The sequence below is a fragment of the Eriocheir sinensis genome, chromosome 15, assembly GCF_024679095.1.
Source record: "Eriocheir sinensis breed Jianghai 21 chromosome 15, ASM2467909v1, whole genome shotgun sequence".
NCBI classification, from domain to species: Eukaryota; Metazoa; Arthropoda; class Malacostraca; order Decapoda; family Varunidae; genus Eriocheir; species Eriocheir sinensis.
Genome location: NC_066523.1, coordinates 22,575,581 through 22,602,312, shown reverse-complemented (window position 1 = coordinate 22,602,312; position 26,732 = coordinate 22,575,581). Strand labels below are relative to the sequence as shown.

At 41.7% G+C, this 26,732-nt stretch overlaps 1 protein-coding gene across 5 annotated transcripts in view; it reads left to right on the top strand.

The window, feature by feature from the left end:
* The window catches only part of LOC126999049 (folliculin-like), a 162,031-nt gene that overhangs the window by 5,363 nt on the left and 129,936 nt on the right, over window positions 1-26,732 (top strand). For 3 of the 5 annotated variants that reach the window (XM_050861426.1, XM_050861425.1, XM_050861430.1), the window contains exon 2: window positions 14,151-14,320. The exons of 1 other annotated variant lie outside the window; for it this stretch is intronic. In XM_050861426.1, coding sequence (XP_050717383.1) covers window positions 14,156-14,320 — 165 coding nt within the window. In that variant the 5' untranslated portion in view covers window positions 14,151-14,155. Of the gene's footprint in view, window positions 1-14,150; window positions 14,321-18,483; window positions 18,556-26,732 lie in introns of those variants that run through there. One more of the 5 variants, XM_050861429.1, reaches the window with a different exon arrangement.

Here is a 26,732-nt window from a genome sequence, read left to right as displayed (position 1 = left end):
GTGAGGAAGAAACGAGGGACACCATGAGCGACTGGCTAGTATTGGTACCGGTGACTGGCTAGTATTGGTACCGGTACCGAGCAGTCTGGTGCCGGTACCATACCGTATAGCTGGTACCGTTAGTACCAGTACTGGTACCGGTACCTGTCGACCCCTATTGTTGAGTAGCATGGCAGCATGGGTACTGTATTGTTGTTCAAGTGGCGCGCGGGAAGAACTGAGCTCAGCTGTGTGCCCGCAGCGCCGTGTGAGTCCAGTTGTGTGACGTATGGTGGCCACTCCATAAAATATCGCACATAAGTGGAAAAAAAGTGTAAATTAAACATTTATTTGGATTTTGGACCCCACATTATTTCAAAAACGCATAAACCAAACTCGCGTAAATCAAGAGTTACCTGTAACATGCTTGACCTTGAGAATTGGCTTAGGGAACTCCAGTGAGATGATGGCCAGTTCTATGCAGTGGCCATAAGAGAGGACTGGGGTCTGGATGCTTTCGTGTACTTGAATCTGGGCGACACAAGACCTCTGCCCGAGCTGTAAAGTAGCTTGGAAGCATCCCAGGACAGGTGCCATATCTGAACCGTCCGCCATCAATGTGAGCACGGGAGGCAGGGGTTGTAGATTGCTCCTGGGAATCTGTAGCATGCCGAAGTGTCGCTGGCCGATAATGGTGACGTCCGTGCCAGTGTCTGGCAGCATCTGGAGGTGTGAGGTAGATCCTCTGTGCATCAGGTAAATACACACGGGCTTGGGAGTTATGGTGTTAGACGCTGGACCGTGAGTCACACAGCGGCAGGAGCTCGACTTCTGTGCGGGAGAGTGTGAACTGCTGGCCATGATCCATCTTCTTTGCTCGGCAGCACTTGTCGTAATGTCCAGTCTTCTTGCATACTCAGCACTGGACCTCCTTAGCAGGACACTTGGCATTTTTTGCCCAATGGCCCTTGCGGCCGCAGTTGTTGCAGGTGCCGTCGGTGGCAGGGCACCGACCAAGCATGTGCCGGTGGGAGTAACACTGGCAGGGTTGGGTCGACTCAACGGCTGGGGACTTCTCTCGCTGTCCTGAAGGCCCTTGCTGAAATGAGGAGGCGGCCTTGTCGCGTCGTTTTCCCTTCTTGTAGGCGGAGACGGCGCACAGCTGACTTGGCGACAACTGGATGGCTGATGCTGTGTTCCAGGCAGCTTCATATGAGCGGCAGCAGGTAACCACGTCCCGGAGAGGTGTCCGTGTCCATAGAGATGAGGCGTTGCACTAGCTCCTCCTCTCTGATGCCCATGAGCAAAACCATCTTCAGTTGGGTCTCTGCACAAGTCACTGGATCGCCTGAGCAAAGGTCGACCTCTTCAGCAAGGTTCTTCAGGCTGACATAGAAGTCAGAAAAAGACTCGCCGGCTGCCTGCTTGCAACACAGCAGGAGTTCACGGCGGCATAGAGCCTCGTTGCGTTGACTCTTGAAGTGGGACTGCAACACGTCGAGGACCTCTCCCACCGCTAACTGAGTGTTAGGTGCGATCCAGAGAGTGTGTTGTAGAGTCTTTTGGACTTCCAGGGAAACGGACATCCGTAGCTGGATCAGTTGCTTTTCGATCATGACTGAAAAATCTTGACATCGGCGACACCATTGCCTGAATGGCTGGTAGGTGGCGTCGGCTTGCAGGACGGGCGGACTCTGAGCCACAGGTTTGCCCGCGAGGGGCCCGGCGGTAGGTGTAGGAATCATAGTCATGATGACGTGGTGACGGCAGTAGTGGCAACCGTGGCGGCAGCTGGAGTAGTGACTGTCACTGTACCGGCAGTTGGGGCAGTGGGTAGAGTTGCGACTGTAGCAGCCGCTGTGACGGCAGCTGCGGTGACAGGTGTCGTAGTGACTGTAGCAACAGCTGTCACAGCAGGTGGGACGGCGACTGTAACAGCAGCTGTCACGTCAGGCAGGATAGTGACTGTACTAGCAGCTGTCATGGCAGGTGGGGTCGGCACGAGACCGGTGACAACAGGGTGATAGGTTAAGGCGAGAGAGCTGAGTGTTGATAAGGGGTCAGGTGAGTAGGTTGGGGACCAGGCTTCCTCTACATTGCCGTCATCTGATAGTTGTATTTCTGTTAGTTTTTGTCGGATTTCTACGAAGTTAGCTCTTTTGAAATTGGGCATCTTTATTTTCAGTCACTGATGATTGAGCTCTAATGTCGACGCGCACTAATTTATGATTTCAAGAACCGAGGTGTTCTCCTACCGTGACATTACTGACTAGGTTATCTTGGGTCGTTATAACAAGGTCGAGTATATTATTTTGTCGAGTTGGCTCAGAAACCATTTGGTTTAGATAATTTTCTTCTAGAAATTCGATCATTCTATGTGACTCGCCTTCTGTACCTGACAGTGTCGCCCAGTTGATATGGGGGAGGTTAAAGTCTCCTAATATCAGTGAGTCGTCGTTATTAAGTGACTGCCTTAAGACGCTGTGCATTTCAAGATCGTCATCGAATGATTGCCTGGGAGGTCTGTAGGTGACAGATATATTTAAATTGACTTTTGCAATGTTTACTCGCACGCACAAATGTTCAACGTTACTGTTTCCCGGTGTTTTGTCAGTGGTTCGCAAATAGCTTTTGACATAAAGGGCAATGCCACTGCCTCTACGGTTTTCATGATCTTTGTTGAAGAGTCTGTAGCCATCTATGTTGTATTTGGAACTTAAATCAATATTTGTGGTGTCGATAAATGTTTCGGTTATAGCAATTATGTCAAAATTTTCTGTTAGAGCAAGACATCTCAGTTCATCAAATTTGTTTCTTAGGCTATGCGCATTGAAACTAAGGATTTTTAAGTTATCTAGAGGCTTGGTAATAGAAGTGTTGGTACTTGCGGGATCATGGTTACGGGTTTGTTGCGATGCACGGCGTCTATTTACACGGGCGGGGTGGAGGGACGTGGCTGTGACTTGTTTTTTGCTCGGATGACACGTACAGCTTACTGCGTCGTTGAGGAGCCTTCTGAATCTGGCTGCCCCGATGGGAGATATGTGCAATCCGTCCCTGTGGAAGAGCTCACTTTGTCCATAGAAATTGTCCCAAGTGTTGAAGAACTCCACGTCAAGCTCCCTACAAAGAGTCTGTAAGCGGTTGTTTAGGCTGAAGGCCTTACTGAAAAAGTCGCTCTCTGCCCAAGTCCATGGTAGAACTCCTGAAATCAGAATGTTAGGGGATTTAGACTTATACTGCTGGATGAGCCTACGGTACTTCTCCAGGAGTTTCTCAGACCGGGTCGTGGTGACGTCGTTCATACCTGTGTGAATAACAATAAGAGAGAGATGTTCAACTTGCTTTTTTTTTAACATCTGGGGACACGGCTCAAGGGCTATAAAAATAGTAAAAAAAAAAAAAGTCCGCTACTCTCCGCTTCTATAAAAGATAAAAGTAAAGAGTAGCCAAAAGAGAGGTCAATTTCAGATGAAGAGGTGTCTTGATACACTCTTCTTGAAAGAGGTCAAGTCATAGGCAGAAGGAAATACAGACGAAGGAAGGCTGTTCCAGAGTTTACCAGTGAAGGGGATGAAAGAATGAAGATGCTTGTTAACTCTTGCATAAGGGGTTTGGACAGTATAGGGATGAGCATGAATAGAAAGTCGTGTGCAGCGGGGCCATGGGAGGGATGGTGGTATGCAGTTAGCAAGTTCAGAAGAGCAGTCAGCATGGAAATATCAATAGAAGATAGAAAGAGAGGCAGCATGGCGGCGAAATTTAAGAGGTAGAAGACTATCTGTAAGAGGAGGAGAGCTGATGAGACGAAGCGCCACAGACTCCGCTCTGTCTAGAAAAGCTGTGTGAGTGGAGCTCCCCCACACGTGAGATGCATACTCCATACGAGGGCGGACAAGGCCCCTATAAATGGAAAGCATCTGTGCGGGGGAGAAGAACTGGTGGAGACGGTACAGAGCGCCCAGCCTCGAGGAAGCTGATTTAGTAAGAGAAGATGTAAAGTTTTCAGTTGAGATTTTGAGTTAAGGATAGACCGAGGATGTTTAGTGTCGAAGAAGGTGATAGCTAAGTGTCGAGTGGATAGGTGGAGAAACTGTGTTTTTGAGGCGTTGAAGGACACCAGGTTCTTCCTGCCCCAATCAGAAATAATAGTAAGGTCTGAGGCTAACCGTTTTGTAGCCTCCATCCTGGAATCGTTTAGTTCCTGTTCAGTTGGTCTTCTATTAAAAGAAGTAGAGTAATGCAGAGTGGATTGAGTCATTGGCGTAAGAATGGATAGGACAGTTCGTTTCGGAAAGAAGATCATTAATGAACAACAGAAAGAGAGTGGGAGATAGGACAGAGCCCTGCAGGACACCACTGTTAATAGGTTTAGGGGAAGAACAGTGACCGTTTACCACAGCAGAAATAGAACGGTCAGAAAGGAAACTGGAGATAATGGTACAGAGAAAAGGATAGAAACCGTAGGAGGGTAGTTTGGAAAGCAAAAATTTGTGCCGAACCCTATCAAAGGCTTTTGATATGTCCAGCTCAATAGCAAAGGTTACCGAAAGGGCTAAGAGAGAATGACCAAGAGTCATTTAGGAAGGCAAGGAGATCACCAGTAGAATGCCCCTTTCGGAACCCACACTGGCGATCAGATAGAAGGTCAGAAGTGGAAAGGTGCTTTTGAATCTTCCAGTTAAGGATTGATTCAAAAGCTTTAGACAAGAAAGTAAAGCTATAGGACGGTAGTTTGAGGGATTGGAACGGTCACCCTTCTTAGGCACAGGCTGTATGCAGGCATACTTCCAGCAGAAAGGAAAGGTAGATGTTGACAGGCAGAGGCGATAGAGTTTGACCAGGCAGGGTGTCAGCTCGGAAGCACAGTTTTTAAGGACAATAGGAGACACTTCATCAGGTCCATAAGCCTTCTGAGAATTGAGGCCAGATAGGGCATAGAAAACATCATTCTTAAGAATCTTAATAACAGGCATAAAGGAGTCAGAAGGGGGATGAGTAGGAGGAATATGCCCAGAATCGTCCAGAGTGGAGTTTTTAGAGAAAATTTGAGTGAAGAGTTCAGCCTTAGAGATAGATGAGACGGCGGTGCTGCCGTCAGGACTAAGGAGAGGAGGGAAAGATGAAGAAGTGAAGTTGGAGATGTTTTTGGCTAGATGCCAGAAGTCCTGGGAAGAATTAGAAAAAGCAAGGTTTTGGCATTTTCTATTAATGAAGGAGTTTTTGGTAAGTTGGAGAATAGATTTGGCACGATTCCGGGCAGATGTGTAAAGATCATGGTTAGCAAGAGTGCGAAGGCTCTGGTAACTTTTGTGAGCTGCCTCTTTATCTTTGACAGAACGAGAACAAGCGTGATTAAACCGAGGCTCTTTAGCATGAGGAGTGGAGAAAGTACGTGGAATGTATACCTCCATTCCAGAGACAATCACCTCAGTGATGCGCTGGGCACACACAGAGGGGTTTCCCTCCTGGAAGCAGTAATCATTCCAAGGGAAATCGGAAAAGTACATCCTTAGGTCGTCCCACCGAGCTGAAGCAAAATGCCAGAAGCATCGCCTCTTCAGTGGGTCCAGAGGGTGTACAGGAGCGATAGGACAGGATACAGAAATAAGGGATCACAAGTGTACAAACTAGAACAAAACGAGGCAAATTATTTTTTTTTTCTGCCGTGTATTTCCCCAGTGCGCATGCGAGGTGGACAGCAGAGCGATTTATTTTTTCAAGGAGGTATTTCTCGCAACATCGGCTGCCATGTCACGTCTCTTGCTGCGTATTTTCGTGCCCTACACCGAATGTTGAATAAATTTAAACTAACCAAACATAACTAAACATAACCTACCTAGCTGCAGGGCTTAACCCACCTCGACCCCTTAAACTATGACAGTACCGACACTCACAAACACTTAGCTATTCTCCATTACATTTACATCCTGGATTGATGCACATGACTTTTTTGTGGTATAAATACATTCTTCATTTGAATGGAAACCACAAGGAGGAAAATATTTCATCAGGTGGGCTGAAAAAGACTACAGTAACTGAAGGATGGGGCACCAGATAGAGGGAGGAGGGCGAGGTAGTTGGCAGATGCTTTTGTAGTTACCGGGCGCGGTTGGTTCATAAACTATTCTCGGTCAGTCCCCATGGATTTTTTACCGTCTGACCTCGTCTGTTATATCCGAAATTCGTTATAAGTGGGTCCGTTATATCAAGTGTTTACTGTAATACTAAAGGTCAGCTGCGCATACTAGATACGCAAGTGGTCGGTTAGTCGGCCACTCGTTCGAGAAATTTCTGGAGTGGCTGCCTGGGTGGCAAGACTTTGTGGCCTTGGATGATAGAAGGAACTGTAGGAAAGTAAGATGTTTAATAGACACAGGAAGCCAAAGGTCTTACATATCTGAAACAGCTGCTAAAGATCTATGACAGGATGTCAGTGGATTACATGCCTTGGAATGTGAAGTAGGCACATACCTAGGCCAAGAGACAAAGGAATTTAAGCAAATATTCACAGGGATAAAACTCAATTTCTCCACCTATCAACTCGACACAATCTTCAAAACACCTATCCCCTATTCTTTAACAACTTTCAGCTATCACCATCTTCAACACTAAACATCCTCGGTCTATCCTTTACTCAAAATCTCAACTGGAAACTTCACATCTCCTCTCTCGCTAAATCAGCTTCCTCGAGGTTGGGCGTTCTGTAACGTCTCCACCAGTTCTTCTCCCCTGCGCAGTTGCTATCCATATACAGGGGCCTTGTCTGCCCTCGTATGGAGTATGCATCTCACGTGTGGGGGGGCTCCACTCACACAGCTCTTCTGGACAGAGTGGAGTCTAAGGCGCTTCGTCTCATCAGCTCTCCTCCTACTGATAATCTTCTACCTCTTAAATTCCATCGCGATGTTGCCCCTCTTTCTATCTTCTATCGATATTTCCACGCTGACTGCTCTTCTGAACTTGCTAACTGCATGCCTCCCCCCTCCCGCGGCCCAGCTGCACGCAACTTTCTACTCATGCTCATCCCTATACTGTCCAAACCCCTTATGCAAGAGTTAACCAGCATCTTCACTCTTTCATCCCTCACGCTGGTAAACTCTGGAACAATCTTCCTTCTTCTGTATTTCCTCCTGCCTACGACTTGAACTCTTTCAAGAGAAGGGTATTAGGACACCTCTCCTCCCGAAATTGACCTTTCTTTCGGCCACCTCTTTGGATTCTTTTTTAGGAGCAGCGAGTAGCGGGCTTTTTTTATTATTGTTTCCTTTTTTTGTGCCCTTGAGCTGCCTCCTTTGTTGTAAAAAAAAAAAAAAGATTAGTTTTTGTCCCTTTGTAGTAGATATAGAACTTTAAATATAACCTCTGAAGTCCCAGGAATGAATGAAGTCATTAATAACTTCAAACTTAAGAACATAGGCCTTTTAGATGAGACCATCTATGAGAAACAAAATCATGAAACAATAACAGTGGATATGCTGTTGGGAATTGATATCTTTCATTACATGTCCTCAGTAACCTGGAAGGAAGTACTCGGTGGTTCCTTTCTAGTCTTAAACAACAAAGCTGCCCCTATAAGAACAGTATTTAACCTTTTGAATAACAACCAGAGTAAATCTTTAATAAAGTCCTTGAAAAAAAGCAATGAAGAGACTCTAAGCCCTCAAACCAAAACAATGATCAACCTAGTAATGGATCCTCTTGAATCATACTTTAACGCATTAGAACATATTTTGAAGGATAGCGAGGTTGATAATGGACTAGAACATCTCTTTATTTTAGAATCCATGGGCATAAAGAAGGATGACTGAGAACTGGTGTCCTTTGATAAAGACCAAATTGATAAATTTAAAGAAGGTATAAGTTTCAAGGATGGATACTATAATGTAGAATTGCCCTTGTATCCTGATAAAATAAATTCAGTCCCTTCAAATCAATTTGTTGCTCTAAAGGTATTAGGCCGGAAAGTGGATCACATAAGAAGAAAAGGGCTCATCAACAAATACGAAGAGGTGTTTGATAAACAATAGAGGATGGCATAACAGAAGAAATTAAAGTAAAGCCTTTGATTATGATAAGTATATCTGGATTCCTCATAGGCCAGTCATTGAGATGGAAGAACAGGTAACAACTAAAATAAGACCCGTCTTTAATTGTTCTTTGAAAACCAATAAAGGATTACCCTCGCTTAACGAGGCAGCTTATCCTGGAATAGACAATGGGTTCTATCTTGAAAATGCTTTTTTTACCAAATGGCTTCTGATGGTAGACTAGTAGAGCATACTTGTGAGGAGGAAAAAGTTATTGGATACAGATAGTACAATGTAAAAAAGGATACAATGAGTCTTGCCCCTTGTAAGATAGACTCCAAGGCAGATACTAAAAGAAAAATTCTGTCTCAGACCTCTAAAGTATTTGATCCATTAAATATAGTACTTCCTGTCACAATAAGGGGTAGAATCCTAATGAGAAAAATATGGAAGTTAAATGTTGGCTGGGATGAAAAAGTACCCAAAGAAATAACTTACGAAATGAAAAGTTTAAGCAGAGATTTAGAAATGTTTTCAGAACTCACATTCCCCAGACAAGCACTCAATGAGCTAAATTCTTATGGACTGCATATCTTTTGTGGTAGCTCAGTAGAGTCCTATGGCTCTGTAGCCTATGCTCTGAGAAAAGATAATAAGACTAAAGTAGCTCCTCTAAATAAGAGAAATGAGCACAGTATACCTACTCTAGTTGATGGGTGTAGTAATAACCTTTAAATGTGTACCAGTAATCTTAGAAGCCTACAACAATATTCAATTTCAATTTATAAACATCTCTGTTGATGCCCAGGTTGTCCTAAATGGACATGTTTCCAGTCAACATATTTATTTCAAATTCTGCCTGTATGGATAAAATAGGCCCTAAATTCAGCTATGGTACTATTTTTTCTTCATGTAAAATAGTAAATGTTGTATAAAATATGGGTTAAAGTTGAAGAAAAATCACGTGACCTGGAAACAGGTGCTGATTGGTCATGACGTCACTAGGTACGTTGGGAGGCCGCCAACTTTGTGTTTTTCCAAGGTTTCATGTTGTGGTGTATGTTTCTAGAAGCTAGCAATGCCTGGAGACGTGACCCGCAGTCGTTGGTGCTTCGTGCCAATGTGCAAGAGTATATATATATATATATATATATATATATATATATATATATATATACATATATATACATATATATATATATATATATATATATATATATATATATATATATATATATATATATATATATATATATATATATATATATATATATCTATATATATATATATATATATATATATATATATATATATATATATATATATATATATATATATATATATATATATATATATATATATATATATATATATATATATATATATATATATATATATATACAAAAGTACTCCATGTAAGATATTTCTGCCTGTGCTAGTGAATCTTGCAGTAATATTCTTTAATTTCCCATCGGACTAACTTTTCATCGTGAACGCAACTATTCTTTCTACTGTCATGTCCTCTAATTATAAAATATTGGTCTGCATTCGTTTTCTTCTTATTCATCTTCAGGCATTGATTCTAACTCTCTGAAGTTCCAGAGCCATTGTTTTCTCTAGGTTAGACTAGGTAAGTTTCCATAATACTAAATAATACTAATATAAATTCAACCTTGATTATTTTCTATATTTCCCTCCCGGACTAACTTTTAATCATAAACTCAACTATTTTCTGCAGAGCAGAGGCGAATCGGTTGATTTCATTCCCATTTTAATAATATAACATATTTCCAATACTCTTAAGGCGTTCTGTAAGCACCTGTAACATACCTGTTGGGTGCAGTTTGGAGCTGGAGTGGCCATAGCTGATAAAAAAAACAATGGACACAACACTGGTACTGTCATCTGCTGTACTCCACTTCAGCCTGATGACGTCACGAGCTAATGGTGGCGATTTAAAGGGTGTAATATGTGCACTACGTTATCATTAGTACGTGGCACAATGCATTTCAAGGCTCTTCCCAGAACCAGAAACATGTCCATTGGCTAATAACGATCAGGGAACCAAAAGTAAAGTCCAAATTTGTCAGAAACAGAGTATTGGAGGTAGAAAGCCTGAAGAGTGAAATAACAAAACAATTCAAAATCCCTGTGGTATATCACTATGTAAACAGCGGAAAATCCTGCTGATATGACCACCAAGGGTTTAACTTACAGCAAATACCTTAGCAAACTAAAATTCTGGCTTAAAGGTCCAGATTGGCTAACAAATCAGTTTGAGAAGTGACCTCAATACCCTTTGCTAAGCATTTCTCCTGATCATAAACATCAGATAAGTACCGTATGGCCTTTACTTCCCAAAATAATAAAGTAGATACAGGCATACTTAACCCTCTCGTGCACCGTAAGTTTCCAGTAAGTTTCTGTTCCACTCGCCATGCATTTCTCAGGCCCGACCGGCCTTTTTTTTGCCGCTGCGATACTCCCAGACGTATTTTACCCTAACAGATATATCGTACCCCAATAAATATGGTATCAATGGCTTCATAAAGACTTGTACTAGAACATGCGCAAATAAAAATAGAGGAAAATAAACAATACAAACTCGTTTCAAGTCTCCGTATAGAGTATTGTAGACTATAAATCTTAAGTACCAACTCTTCCCCACTCGCTAGCTCGAAGTTTTGTGGGCAAACTTTTATAGCTGAATATATAATTCGAAGCGGAATTTAGAGAGGATTCTGATGGTATCCTCAAAATCCTCATACGCCTATTAGTTCCTGAGTTACACCAAGAAAACTGAATTTTTTTCCTCTCCCGTCAGGGTAGGGTAACAACAAAAAATCGCTCCACGCTCCTCATCTACGCTCCTTAGAAAGGTTGCCGTATGTTACCATTAAGAAACTTATCCTAATAAATGACGTTTCCAAATTTGACGAACTTTCACTGAAAACTTAATTTTTTAATCAATTTAAACTTTTGTGACGCATTTTGCGTCATCGTGCGCCAGGACCTTTTTACCCTTGATGCATCGTGCGTGAGAGGGTTAATATAAATAAATATTCTGATTATGATCAATTATTAAGAAGTACTGGATAGTTGTTTAAGTTCCTAAGTAAATTAAAGGGTTATGATCCTAAAAGGAAAGCCAATGAATACTGAATCAAAATAGCTCAAGCAGAATACTTTGCTACAGAAATTGCCTTTTTGAAAGAGATTGTCACCAATAATGTTAAAGTTCCTCCTTTAGTAATGAATCTAAACTTATTCCTAGATGAAAAGGGAATACTGACATCTAGAGGCAGGAGAGCAAAATGTTTGTATTTCAGTTTCGATGTGCATAACCCTATAATGCTCCCTAGAAAGCACAGGTTCACATCATTACTAATAAACTACTGCCACTTGAAAGTACAACATTTAGACATAGGCCCTACTCTAAATTACCTAAGGGAACAAGGATATTGGATCCCTAAAGGTAGGGCAGCAGTCAAGTCAGAGTTGAGCAACTGCACCACATGTACCAAGTATACATAATGCATTAGCATTCAAGTATCCTAAATTTACTAACATGCCCAAGCACCACATGAACCTGGTCAAGCCCTTTCTGCACGTAGGTGTAGACTACACAGGTCACTTCTGGGTTAAAGAAGAAAAGTGATAAAACAGTAAAAATGTTCATACTGGTATTTACTTGTCTCAATATAAGAGCAGTCCACTTTGAGCTTCTCCCTGATATGTCCTCTAAAAACTTTATTTTGGCTTTCCAAAGATTTTGCAATAGGTACTCCATAACACAGTACTTATATAGTGATAATGCCAAGTCATTTTCAAAAGGTGGTACAGTAGAGCCCCATTTAGCGTGGGAATTAGGTGGATGAATGTGGTCGCGCTAACTGAATTTGCGCTAATTGAATAAAGTAACCAATATGAGAAAAATTATTTGGTTCACATGTGGGTCTGACTTTTGGGTTTGATAATTACTCAAAATAATCACTCACGTTAAAAAAAAACCTGCGATTGGCTGAGCTCTGAAAACACGCTTGTGATTCGCTGGGAGTCCAATGATGTCATCACCGGTGCTCACTCGGTCAGCAGCCTCTCTGCCTTAAGGCGGTGTCACACTGGCCATTTTCTTCTAACCGTTGTGGCTACTGGCAACGCCCGTGCGCCCATCCAGGAGCGAGTTGTCGGTTGACCGTAACCTGTTTTCACACTGAGCCCTTTTCTTCCCACCGCGTTGGCGGCAGCTTGGACAACCGGCAAATCCAAATTTTCCGGATGTGCATCAGGCACGGCCAAGGTCAGTTGCCTGTATCCACATCCACAACGTAAACAAAGCCCATGGCGTCGTCTGCTAAAGTAAGGGCTCTCGCGGCTTGTGCCGCGCATCATGGCGGCTTGGTGCAATTTTCAAAATTCAGTCATGGTGGCTGCTCGCACTAACTGAGGCTTTCGCACTAATTAATTTTTTTCTTGGTAGATGGTGGCTCGCACTAATTGCGGTTCGCGCTAATTGATCTCGCGCTGAGTGGGGCTCTACTGTACTTTGCTTGAAAACTCTTTATGGTCCGAGGAGTTTCAATCCGAGCTGGGGAAATGTAATATTAAACATATTAAAATTCCTTTATACTCAGCTTGGGTTGGCTCGGACTGGGAAAGACTGATCAGAGTATTGAAAGGCAGCCTTTACAAGGCAGTAGGAAGATCCAAGTTGACATATTTTGAGCTTTTAACGACACTTTCTAATATTCAACTTGCAATAAATTCAAGGCCTTTGACGTATAGATCTAGCTCTGATAGTTTAGAGTTCATAACACCTAATTCCTTCTTAAGATTGCATGGCAATTCCTCGCTGATACGAAGAGAAGATGCTAGTGATGTCTGGACTGATGATCAAGGCCAACCATCACTAGGAAAGACCTTAGAAGTACAGAAAGAAATAATAGAAAATTTTAAGAAGCTGTGGTATGAGAGCTACTTGCTAAGCCTTAGAGAACATGGTAGAAATTTATATCAAAGTGGCTGGGAAAATAGAATTAAAGTAGGAGACATAGTGTTAATAAAGGCCCTTAACAAACCTAGACCCTTTTGGATGATGGGCAAGGCTTTAGAATTAATTGCTGGTTATGATGACAAAATAAGGACTGTCAAACTTAAGCAAAGTAATGGGTTTATTCAATACCATTCTATTTGCAATCTCTACCCATTAGAACTGTCAGTGACTCAACCTATAAGGGGCACAGAAAACAGGGGTGCAGAGGCCAGCAATAATAGTAAACAGGAATCTAGTCAATCTGTAAGGCCTAAAAGGAAGGCTACAGAAAGATTACAGCGGATGCTTGGGAACAATCTTTGTGATTTATAAAGTTGCTCTCCTCATGAATACTTGAATTATACTACTCCAACTACAAAGGGTAGGGGCTGGTCTGTTGGAGGAGGAAGGCAGTGTCCTCAACTACCCCGAGCTGCTTCTGTCCTTTATGTCCTTTTTCACCTCCTAAATAAGTCTTCTTTACTTTAAAATGCTACACTCTGTATATACTATATTCAGAATGAGGATATCGAGGATAAGTCTACATACCACATTTTTGACAAAATAAAGTCAGTTAGGACTTATCTTATAAATGCTACACTCATGACCCATTACTGTCAGAGTGAGGATCTAAATAAAATGCTACACCCTCCTTTAAAATAAAAGGTGAGGATGCTTCACTTTCCTTTAAAATTAAAGATGTGGACTAATTTAAAAGCACCTCCATAAAATGATTTGGGGGATGGTGCCATACACTACAATAAAAGTGAGCCTTGTATCATCAGCAAAAATTTAAGTAGTCCTAATTTACATCTCAGATTTAAACAACTCTTTAAGTAATTCTTATTCCTCAAATTGTTCATTGCAATTTTAGAAATGTCAATCTTTTTTTGTGGGGAGTGTGTTAGAAATTAAGGGTTATTCGGGAATTAGGGTAACCTAGTAGCGAAACGGAGCAGTCGAATCAGCAGTTGCGATTCAAATGTTCTAGAATCCGAAAGAGACAAGTTCGCGTCCAAGTCGCCCCGCGAGCAGTCAGCTGAAAGCCAGATCCAGATCCAAAACAATACTAACTTGGAAAATATAACTTATATTTGATTTATTTTCAGGTGAAATGAATGCCATAGTTTCTCTATGCCACTTCTGTGAGCTCCATGGTCCCAGTGTTGTTTTCTGCACTCAAACCTTTAGAGACTTGCTGGGCTTCAACATTATAGCTGACATAGAAACTTCAGAATTGGAAAATCTAAGAAGTATTCAAGATGAAGAAAAGGCAAAGGTATTTGAAATTATAGTTGAATACTGATCTCTTTATTTAATTGATGTATGTGTATATGATTTTCTTTGGTGCTTCTAAAACAGAGGTACATGCTGCTGTAAATTTTATGATATTGTCATGTAACCTGTATGGTTATCATTCATTATTCTTAGGAGTATGACCTTTCCAAATTGGTTGGTAACATTACTTTAATTTTTAGTCAAAACTGGTTATTTCATATGCATTTAGTCATTCATTTACACACTGATTTTCCTGTGGAGAACTAATTCACTTCATTGATGGCTACATCAAATACAAGCACTAGTCAATCTTTCAATGATTTACCCTCCATATGTAGAATATATATCCTTAATCATCATCATCATCATTTTGTTTAACGTCCGTTTTCACTCTTCCTGAGCGGTTGGACGTTTTATGGTTCTCCTCCATTCTACTCTGTCTTCTGCCCAATGCTCATCCAATCCCATCAATGCTAAGTCTTCTGTATACACCTTCTCCACATTTTCCTAGGCCTACCAACTGGTCTCCTTCCTTCTACCTTCAATCTCTCCAAAACTCCCAGCACTGTATCCTCCCCTGCTCTCTTTACATGTCCAAACCATAGGAGTCCTTCCCTTCTGAGCACTGTTTCCAGGTCCTCTACTCCACATCTGTTGGCTACATCTGCACTGGACACCCTGTCTTGCCACCTGATCCCTGCCATATACCTCAGCATTCTGCAATCACTTGCTCTCAATACCTCCATCAATTTTCTAGTTAGAGCCCATGTTTCTGCTCCATACACCATCACTGATCTAATACAGGAGTGGCACACCCCTGCTCTACTCTTTACAGGGATGCTACAATTCATGAGTAAACTAGCCACCTCCCTCCACTGTCCTCTCCACTCCCGCCTCACATAACCCCAAATAACAGAGATGTTCTACCTCATCCAGCTATCCTCCATTCACCTCTAATTCATCCCTCTCAGTTTCTTGTCTTTGCTGTCTCCTTACACAAGCTGGGCATGTGAAATTCTGCACTCCTCTTACATTTCTGAGGCCTGAGCATCTATGGTGGCACCACTGCCTGCAACATGTGCACAAGACTGAATTTACACCTACTCCCTTCTCAGAGCATCCACATGGAGATTTTCCTGATTTAATCTTTCCTCTTGCTTCTTTTCCAGTCACCATGTACTTTTTTGTTTCCATATTAACCCTCTCGCGCACCGTGATTCCAATGGCGTGTAAAAATTTTTAGGGCCAAAGTGCACCGTGATGCCATTGGTGTCAATTTGAACAAAAATATTACTTTTAAATAGTTAGACAGTTGTCCCTCAAATAGTACGGGGGTTAGGGACCCACGACCCCCGAACTATTCGAAAATCCATATAAAATTAGTGCCCCCCCTAGAAACACTCCTGGGCACTCCTACAGAATCCGAGTCCCACCGGGCTCAGCTGTTACCCGCGGACCCAAGTTGCCAGTTATGCATTTTCTGCCGCAGTCACAGTGTAGTGTTTCCACGATAGGGGTGTCGAAGGGGGCGAAGCCCCCCCCGTTAGAGGTCAGGATATTTAAAATTCAGTTGGAATAGTTTAAATATGCGTCCCTTAACTATATAATATGGAGGCGTAACATCGTATTTTGGAGGCGCGGAGTCAATCTCCACAATTACTGTTTCGTATATTATTTCAAGTATGAATTAGAGAGCAATAGAAACTGTGGTAGAGAGTAAGAGAGAGAGTGAGTGTATGACATGGCTCGCTCGCTGACAATGTGGAAGGGAGCGCTGCCAGGATGGCTCTGTTGCCCAGCATGGAAACGCTACAGCAGAAAATGCATACCTGGCAACTTTGGCTGGCGAGTAGAAGCTGAGTCAGGCGGGACCCGGATTCACGTGGTAAGCTCTCCCTACCGCAACTTACTCATACCGAAACGTAACTTCTTCTAAATCTGAATTCTTCTGCAAGGTGAATACCTTTCTCGAATGCTTTGGGGTGCATTCATTAGGTGTTTTGGCTTGTCTTTTGGGTCCCATGTTCATGTTATGTAGTAATGGAGAAGCGTAGCTGAGGTTGTGGCCACACACGGACTTAGGGAATGCGCATAGGTTTCAATCTGGCAGAACAGTGACTGAGGGGATATGCATGGGTGGCAGCCTGGTAGAACAGTGTTACCACTCACACCATGGCTACTTGGTGCAACGAACGGGAAATTTAAAAATCCTAAAAAAAAATATTATACGACAATCTGTATAAAACCGAAACCATACTATTGGAAACCGTACTATTTGAGGAATGATTGTATTCACTACAATCGTGTCATTTTTGTTTGAGAGCAAGTTTCCTCACCCTCTCCGAAATTAACTAATTGGCAACACTCTCCGAGTGCACAGATTTGAGCCTGGTTGAGAAAACAAAGACAGTTTCCAGTCACTCTCTCATCATTCAATCCGATTGAATCGATTCTTCTCGGCACTTGGTACTGGTACCTTGTGCCGAGAAGCCTCATGACCACTCGGCACTGAGCATTGCCGCTAGTGCCGGTACCATTTGGATCTTAGTGACGCTCGGCGGCGCGCGGCCTCGCCAGTCACCATGCGGTATGGGCCCTGTGGAGACACTTTAAAAGCCTTGAATGTTGTGCTGGCTGCTGAGTCACTGCCTCGCTGACCGTCTCCCCAAGTTCCCACCATTTTGTCCTGCTTTTTGTTTCCATCATAGCTCCCGTTTCCATTATTTTATTTATTTATTGGATTTATTGGATAATTCTCCATGTGTGATTCTTTTCCTTTTTAGGTTGCTAATATATATTGTTATTGTTATTAGACTATGATCGAGTACATCCATAGTAACTATAAATGCTATTTTTTTATCCAAAAAATAAATATTCACCTCATTCAGAGAGAGAGAGAGAGAGAGAGAGAGAGAGAGAGAGTGAGAGTGAGAGAGAATATCCATATCACCAAGATATCCACTCACAGAGTGGTTATCTCTCTCTCTCTCTCTCTCTTTTTTTTTTTATTTAAACAGGGCTTACAGAAGATTGTGCTAAAGTTGAAGGTTTTAAGCTTCATCTCTCTCTCTCTTTCTCTCTCTCTCTCTCTCTCGCTCTCTCTCTCTCTCTCTGTACCCTATCATCATTTATCATTCATCATATAAGCCATCCAGCAATTCTTTATAGCCAAAACTCTCACCAAAAACCAAAGGGATTCAAACTTTGTTTTTTGATCTCTCTCTATCTCTATGATCTCTCTCTCTCTCTCTCTCTCTCTCTCTCTCTAAAGCAAGACAAATATCTTCATATGGATATTTTCTTCCTTCCCCCTTTTCTCTCTCTCTCTCTCTCTCTCTCTCTCTCTCTCTCTCTCTCTCTCTCTCTCTCTCTCTCTCTCTCTCTCTCTCTCTCTCTCTCTCTCTCTCTCTGCCGTGTTCATCTGTTCAGTGTGTTCTTACGTAACAGAAAACTGTCATTCTAAAGATGCCGTAAATCTGGTGCTGTACACACGCCCCATATCCATCACCAACCTGTTACCACTATAAGTTTCCCACTGCTAACCACTTAACCCTTCCACCTCTAACCCTCACCACACAGTTCAGGTGGTTAGTGGCTAAGTCTAATGGTGGTGGTTACTGGTTAGTGGTAGTGGCCGGGTGTCGGATATGTGGCGTGTGGGGTGTCCAATGGTAGGTAAATTGGGTCAGCAAACTGATTAGTGAGGGTTAGAGGTGGAGGTTAGTGGTTACTGGTTAGTGCTGGGTTTAGTGGTAGTGGCAGGGTGTTGGGTAAACAGAAAACTGTTATGCTCTAGAGATAAGGTAAATCTACTCCTGCCAGGGTAATGCATGAGGCACATTAGCCGTGGAATTTCCACGGGTACCGCTAGTATTGTTTAATAAACACTAAAAAAAAACATTGTTACTCTTCTTTACTATTGTGTCAATGTCATTAGTAAAGATTGTAAAAATTACTTCTGGCCCTAGTACTCACATGTAACACTCAAACAGTAAAGCCTCGGTGACTTCCTGCTTCTTAAGATGGTAGTCATTATGATTAGGGTAAGGTGGGGTAAGATGCCCCCCTGGGGTGAAAGGCACCCCCTTGGTTTTGTCTGTCTTTCTTTCTTTTCTCAACCAGTCACATGATCAAATAGGTAATGCCAACTCTCTGTGCTCACAGGAACTACTGGAGTAAACAATGGACAGTTGCTCTGGCCACAAGGGGACATTTCTTCTTTTTGACTAATTTCTTGTAAGTTTTCAGTGATTTAAATGATACCTAATTAACGACAAAGAACTGTAGAGTTAGCCTGATGGCTATGGATACTTGCTCTAAGATGTCTAGACCATATTGCATGTGATTATACTCTGCCTTCTTACTTGCAGGAAAGATGGTGACATTTTTTATATATATGAGTTGCCAGGGTAAGAGGCCCCCTGTGCCTTTGGGGTAAGTTGCCCACAGGGAGGCCTTTTACCCCACATGTGGGCCTTTTACCCCATTATCAGCAACAAAAAAAAAAAAATCCATCTCCAGCTTTATCTGATAAGGATGAATGGCCTTGTTTGGTGTGTGGGGAACCATTTGCTAATTGCAGACCTTCAGAAAAACGGATCCATTGTCGGGGTTGTAGAAATTGGTCACATGCAGAATGCACAACTGGAGTAGGCCTAGATCTGTATGTAAGTCAAAACTGCAAGTCTGATTAGGCATTACAGTATTGCTATAAATATAAAAAAATAGCAATACTGTAATGCCTAATCAGACTCGCAGTTTTGACATACATACAGATCTAGGCCTACTCCAGTTGTGCATTCTGCATGTTTAAGTTTTTGAAAGGCATCCATAAGTGAACACTTTTGATTTTGAGACTATAAGGAAGTTGGTGTTTTTAACTGTTTCAGATATCAATATTCAACAGAAAGGACATATTTTATCAAATTAATTGAATATTTAGTTCCATATATTTTTCATGAAAGTAGATGTTCCTTTTGTTACAAAAATTCAGAAGAAAGGGAAGCTAGTCTAATATTACTTGTCTAAAAGAAGGGGATACCTTTTAGAAAATTAATTAATTGTTTAGTTTTATATTCTATTCATTAGGAGACACAAATTTGACTGTGTTCCTATATTTCACATCAAGAGAGATTTGTAGGGTATAGTTTTCAAAAAGGGAATACATTTTATATTTTTATAATGTGAAAAAAATATTTCCTTATGTTTCTATGAGTTTTATTATTGTAAGCCAGAGTGGGGTAAAAGGCCTACCCAGTGGGCTTCTAATACCCCACATGCAGGGTAAGAAGCCCCCTTTATTATTTTCTTTAAATTGTCATTATAATAAAGTCAAAATCATAATGAGTGGATATAATATATTCTAAAGATAGGCCTTAGCATAAGCTTTCAACAGAATTTTTTTTCAAAATTCTATTGCAAAAAATGTGGCTACAACAGCCTATCTCCCTTCAGGGGGGCAACTTACCCCACCTTAGCCTATTAGTAGAATCACTATAAAATTTCCGAGTTCTTGATGATAATCGTCAACAATATGGATATTATACCATCGTATTTTCCTTTGATGACAGATTTTAATTCACACCTCTTTTGTCCCTTACCACCACTCCATGCTAAAAATAGTGTACAGTTCCTGCCTATGCATCATAGCGTCTACAGAGCGATTATGTTCCCTCAGCCATCCTGTTTCGGTGGTCTTCCTTTAGTTTCTGCTCGTTGTGTGCATGCTGAGTGTAGTCTTGACACCTCCACTGATATACGTGATGTTCTAGATGAACCAATGTCTTGTTCACAGGAGTGTTCAGAGAGTGGGAAGCAGAAGTTAGATTTTGGGGGGAATCATGGAATTCCAGCCAAACGATCAGTCCAAAACATAATCTAATTTCACAGTTGAGTTATACGGATGACTTTCTACAACTTTAATTCAATGAAATTCATTCCAGAATGAGAAAAACTTCAAAAATCTACCAAAATTATTTTTTGAGTTTCACCACAAATTTGGCTTTCTGTAGGCAGTAAATTTCCAGGTAAAAGATTATAAACTATATTTTTCACACTCCATCATGATAAAATGAACAACTTTTTTTCAATAAATTTTCCTGTACGTCCCACCAGTAAAAAGTTGGAATTTTGGAGGAATCATGGAATTCCAGCCAAACGGTCAGTCCAACTAAAATTCTTATTTCACAGTAGAGTTATAAGGATGCTTTCCTGCAACTTTTATTCAATGAGCTTCATTTCAAAATAATTTTTTTTTTTTTAAATTTACAAAAATTATTTCTCAAATTTCACTGCAACTTTGGCTCTCTGTAGGCAGTAAATTTCCAGGTCAAAGATTATATAAACTATATTTTACAGACTCCATTGTGATAAAATGAGCAACTTTTCTTCAATATTTTATTCAGTATTTCGCACCAGTAAAAAGTTGGAATTCATTTTTGAATCTTGGAATTCCAGCCAAATGCGACAACCTTGAAAGAAACGGATTCCACAGCAGGGTGTGTCAGAAAGTTTTCTGTAAAACGGCTTTTATGACGTTTTCTCAGTTTCTATGTTCATTTTCCACTGACTTTTGCATTCATGGGGGTCTCCCGAGAAAAACTTTTGCAGTCAAAGGGGGTTAATGCTGAAAGTCTGCTGTAAGCGGCGGAAATTTAAAAATACATATAATAATACTGACGAACCTAATAAATGTAGGTATATAGTTTTTTTTTTTTTTTTTTTTTTTTACAACAAAGGAGGCAGCTCAAGGGCACAAAAAAAGAAAACAATAATAAAAAAGCCCGCTTCTCACTGCTCCCAAAAAAGAATTAAAAGAGGTGGCCGAAAGAAAGATCAATTTCGGGAGGAGAGGAGTCCTGATACCCTCCTCTTGAAAGAGTTCAAGTCGTTGGCAGGAGGAAATACAAATGAAGGAAGATTGTTCCGGATTTTACCAGCGTGAGGGATGAAAGAGTGAAGATGCTGGTTAACTCTTGCATAAGGGGTTTGGACAGTGTAGGGATGAACATGAGTAGAAAGTCGTGTGCAGCGGGGCCGCAGGAGGGGGGGAGGCATGCAGTTAGCAAGTTCAGAAGAGCAGTCAGTGTGGAAATATTGATAGAAGATAGAAAGAGAGGCAACATCGCAGCAGAATTTAAGAGGTAGAAGGCTGTCAGTAGGAGGAGGAGAGCTGATGAGACGAAGAGCCTTAGACTCCACTCTGTCCAGGAGAGCTGTGTGAGTGGAGCCCCCCCACACGTGAGATGCATACTCCATACGAGGGCGGACAAGGCCCCTGTATATGGATAGCAACTGCGCGGGGGAGAAGAACTGGCGGAGACGATACAGAACGCCCAACCTCGAGGAAGCTGATTTAGCAAAAGAGGAGATATGAAGTTTCCAGTTGAGATTTTGAGTTAAGGATAGACCGAGGATGTTTAGTGTTGAAGAAGATGACAGCTGAGTGTTGTCGAAGAATAGAGGATAGGTGTTTGGAAGATTGTGTCGAGCTGATAGGTGGAGGAATTGAGTTTTTGAGGCATTGAAGGACACAAGGTTCCTTCTTCCCCAATCAGAAATGATAGCAAGGTCTGAGGTTAAGCGTTCTGCAGCCTCCAGTCTGGAGTCGTGTACTTCCTGTTGTGATGGTCTTCTATTGAAAGAAGTTGAATAATGCAGAGTGGAGTCGTCAGCGTATGAGTGGACAGGACAGTTTGTTAAGGAAAGAAGATCATTGATGAATAACAGGAAGAGAGTGGGTGATAGGACAGAGCCCTGTGGAATGCCACCGTTGATAGGTTTAGGGGAAGAACAGTGACCGTCTACCACCGCAGAGATAGAATGACCAGAAAGGAAACTAGAGATAAAGGAACAGAGAGAGGGATAGAATCCGAAAGAGGGCAGTTTAGAAAGCAAAGACTGGTGCCAGACTCTATCGAAGGCTTTCGATGTGTCTAGCGCAACAGAGAAAGTTTCACCGAAACGGCTAAGAGAGGATGACCAAGAGTCAGTTAAGAGAGCAAGAAGATCGCCAGTTGAATGCCCCTTGCGGAATCCATACTGGCGATCAGATAGAAGGTTAGAAGTGGAAAGGTGCTTTTGAATCTTCCGGTTAAGGATTGATTCAAAAGCTTTAGATAGACCATGGAGGTAGGATTAGGAGGAGACGGCGCGAGCTGGGTGAGGTGTCCCAGGAAAGTGAAGCCAGTTTGCACGCGCTGGCCAGCACCCAAGACTAGCAGGATGGCCGCGTCAACCCTTAGTATCAGTAGCTTTATTAAATTTTTTTTATCAATTGTTTTGCTATCTGTTAAGGTACTACAACTTTTTTCTTGCTTTTAGACTAAGACATTTTTATTATTATTTCAAGTACTTTTCAAATTAATATTTATTTGTATTAAAACAAGTGCTCATGTGCAAAAATGAGTATTTTCAGTGCGATGAGCTACATACTAGAAATACAAATATCCGTACATGCATTAACGACCATTTTTCAAGTAATCTAAACCCTGATTTTATATCTTTTGTGGATAATAAATATTCATAGCACAACTAATAATACCTGATTTATTAGTTAATTGTACAGAACATAATTATAAGTACTCTATTATAAAATCATCCATCCTAAATTTAAAGAGAAATTGGAAGTAGGTTTGGTTTGTATTTATTGGCCACTGAAATGAATAAGTTTGGTGAACAACTGATGGCTCCTTACCTTAACATTACTTGCTAATTTATTAGTTATCTGTGTAGCATCATACTTAAACTGTACCTGCAAATCTGTCTCAGCAACTGCCTTAACTAACAGACGCAGGTGGTTTTCCTGAGGGTCTGTGTCATACATGTGATTAGTTATGGTGGGGAATATGTTTTTTTTGGTTGCAATAAGCCAGCACTGAAATAACTAACTTACTAATGGCCCCCTGCCCTAAATTGTTGCTTGACACTCTTTCTCTGAACAGTTTTTCTGAAGTGGTACAAATATCAATAACACCATCAGAAGGATATATCAAGTTTCCTCTATCCTTTACTAGTGAGTGAAGGATCAACTTTCACTTGTTGCATATAACTAAGATTTTATAATAAGTGTTAAGGAATGCCTATATTGATGATAGAAGTTTTTTTTTTTTATCTATATTCACCATTGCTAAGAAAACTACTTTTAAGAAGATTTCATTCCATAATACCTAATAAGAAACTATAACACCACACTCAGTAGGCTGAAGTCTGTAGTTTAATAATGAAATCTTACTCCATTTATCAGTTACTGCGTAGTTTATCTTCACCTCAGTTTAGTTTTAGATTACACCTAATATTACTTACTTGTGAAATGTAAGTGTAGGGTGTTTTTCCTTATCAAACCTCGCGCTGCAGCCATATGCAGCACAGGATACTGGCATCGTGAGCAGCCCGCGAGGCACATCCACACACAGTCCATTGACTTTGACGAATGACTGAATGCAGTGATTCATGTCTATAGTGAGGTCTAGGTAGGGCGCAGTCAGATCAAAGCTAAGCCTAGGTGAGGCTGGGAGCGGCCAACACCTGCTTCTTGCCAGTCCCAAGATGGCAGACTCTACTTCACTTTTTCCCACTGCGCGCCACCTCCTCCTAATCCTACCTCCATGAGATAGACAGGAAAGTAAAACTATAGGGCGGTAGTTTGAGGGATTGGAACGGTCACCCTTCTTAGGCACAGGCTGTACAAAGGCATACTTCCAACAGGAAGGAATGATAGATGTTGATAGGCAGAGACGAAAGAGTTTGACCAGGCAGGGTGTCAGCATAGAAGCACAGTTTTTAAGGACAATAGGAGGCACTCCATCAGGTCCATAAGCCTTCTGATAGTTGAGGCCAGAGAGGGCATAGAAAACATCATTTGGAAGAATCTTAATAACAGGCATAAAGGAGTCAGAGGGGGGATGAGTAGGAGGAATATGCCCAGAATCGTCCAGGGTGGAGTTCTTACAGAAAGTTTGAGCGAAGAGTTCAGCCTTAGAGACAGATGAGATGGCAGTGCTGCCGTCAGGGTTAAGGAGAGGAGGGAAAGAGGAAGAAGTAAAATTGGAGGAGATATTTTTGGCTAGATGCCAGAAGTCACGGGAAGAATTAGAAGAAGCAAGATGTTGACATTTTCTATTAATAAAAGAAGTTTTGGTAAGTCGGAGAATAGATTTGGCATGATTCGGGGCTGAAATGTAAAGGTCAAAGTTAGTGGGAGTTCGAAGGCTCTGGAACCTTTTGTGAGCTGCCTCTCTATCTTTAATAGCACGAGAACAAGCGTGATTAAACCAAGGCTTTTTAACATGAGGAGTAGAGAAAGTACGTGGAATGTATGCCTCCATTCCAGAGACAATCACCTCTGTGATGCGCTGAGCACACACAGAGGGATCTCTCTCCTGGTAGCAGTAATCATTCCAATGGAAATCGGAAAAGTACATCCTCAGGTCGTCCCACCGAGCTGAAGCAAAATGCCAGAAGCATCGCCTCTTCGGCGGGTCCAGAGGGTGTACAGGAGTGATAGGACAGGATAGAGAAATAAGGTTATGATCGGAGGAGCCCAACGGAGAGAACAGTTTGACAGAGTAAGCAGAAGGATTAGAGGTAAGGAAGAGGTCTAGAATGTTGGGCCTGTCTCCAAGACAGTCGGGAATACGAGTAGGGTGCTGAACCAACTGCTCTAGGTCGTTGAGGAGAGCAACGTTGTAGGCTTGTTTACCAGGCTGGTCAGTGAAGGAGGATGAAAGCCAAGGCTGGTGGTGAACATTGAAATCTCCTAGGATGGAGATTTCAGCAAAGGGAGAGTGAGTCAAGATGTGCTCCACTTTAGAGTTCAAATAGTCAAAGAATTTTACATAGTTAGTAGAGTTAGGTGAGAGATAAACAGCACAGATGTATTTAGTAATAGAATGACAATGAAGTCTTAGCCGGTCTGTATGTTGTCTGCACATTGTCTATAGCCGCACAGCACACTTGGCGACGGACTGCGAGGTGCTGAGGCTACCAGGTTGGCAGTGGGGCCCTGTGGCGGGTCCATATTGTTATGGGTATTGATAAAATTTATACAAGTCCATCTCGCACTGGCAGAAGAACCTTTTTTTTTTTTTTTTTTTTTTTTTGAATGTGTTATGAAATAATCTGCCAACTGTTTCTGTTGTGATCATTAAAAAGTCAATGGCTGTTGTACACCTGCTGCTGCAGCTGCCAAATAGCTTGCAGAGAGAGGTTCAACTTGCTTACTGTTTTTCTATATCTCTCACCACTCACAAAGATCAATTTTGGACAAACTAGAACAAAATCAGGCAAATTATTGTTTTTCCTGCTGTTTATTCCCCCATGTGTGGTTGACAGCAGAACAACTTATTTCTGTGAGGAGGTATTTCTCGCAACACCGGCCTGTGTAGTGGACTACCCCTGCCTCCGCCCTGTCCCGTCATGCACTGTGTATTTCCGCCACCCCACACTGCGTGCCGATTAAATTTAAAGTAACCAAACCCAATTGGGCGGGTAAAAACATCTGCCTGCCACCACTGTGGGTTTTGGGAAACTTTTGTGATGGGATTGGGCCGGAACACGGTCCATGACCTGGCGACTCTGGTGCTGCTATGCGTTAGTTTGTTGTCAGCAGTCATCACAGTAACACCTTCGTTCATTATTCATTGTGATTACTGTGTGTTGTGTGCTCTGTGGTGTAAAAATATTGTTGAAAATGTCAAAGGGGTCTGCATATTCTGAAATCCAAAAAAATACAAAATCCACAACACTTTTGGTTCCAGGGATTTCGGATAAGGGATTCTCAATGTGTAATTGGTTTGTTATGTTAGCCCAATATACTGTAGAATGTGGCCCTATAATGGCCCAATCCATGGTTATATCTGATTAAGGCTTGATTAAAACCTGTAGTACAGCTCCTTGCTATTTTGAACTTTTTTCACCTCAATCCCGATCCCTTATTGAATTTTCTTTTATTGCATAAATCAATTGGAAATCATCTAAAACCAAGGGGAAAAGTTATAATGAGACTCTTATTCTCTTATTTTTTGCCCGACCGCCAACCTCCCTTATCTTGCGTGCCACTTTGACGCTGTTTTATACTTGGTCTAGTGATATCTGTAAGCAATATGATTGTCTCTTTGACTACGTACATGTACAACTGTTTAAAATTTATAGTAATAACTAAATATATACTATTTCTGTGTGTAAATTTATACCATACATTCACTTTTGTTGTTGCATCTCTGTCGATCTTACTGTCACTCATTATTGTCTTGGTAATTGTACTATGTAAGATACACACTGACTCATCATCAGTGGACACCATACCCTCTTTCGTTGTGTGGTGTGACGACGGTAATTCCACCAAGCCACTGGTATCACCATGTGTGGCTGCCATCGTCACCATGGGTATGATGGGGGTTTCAACCTCAGCCAGT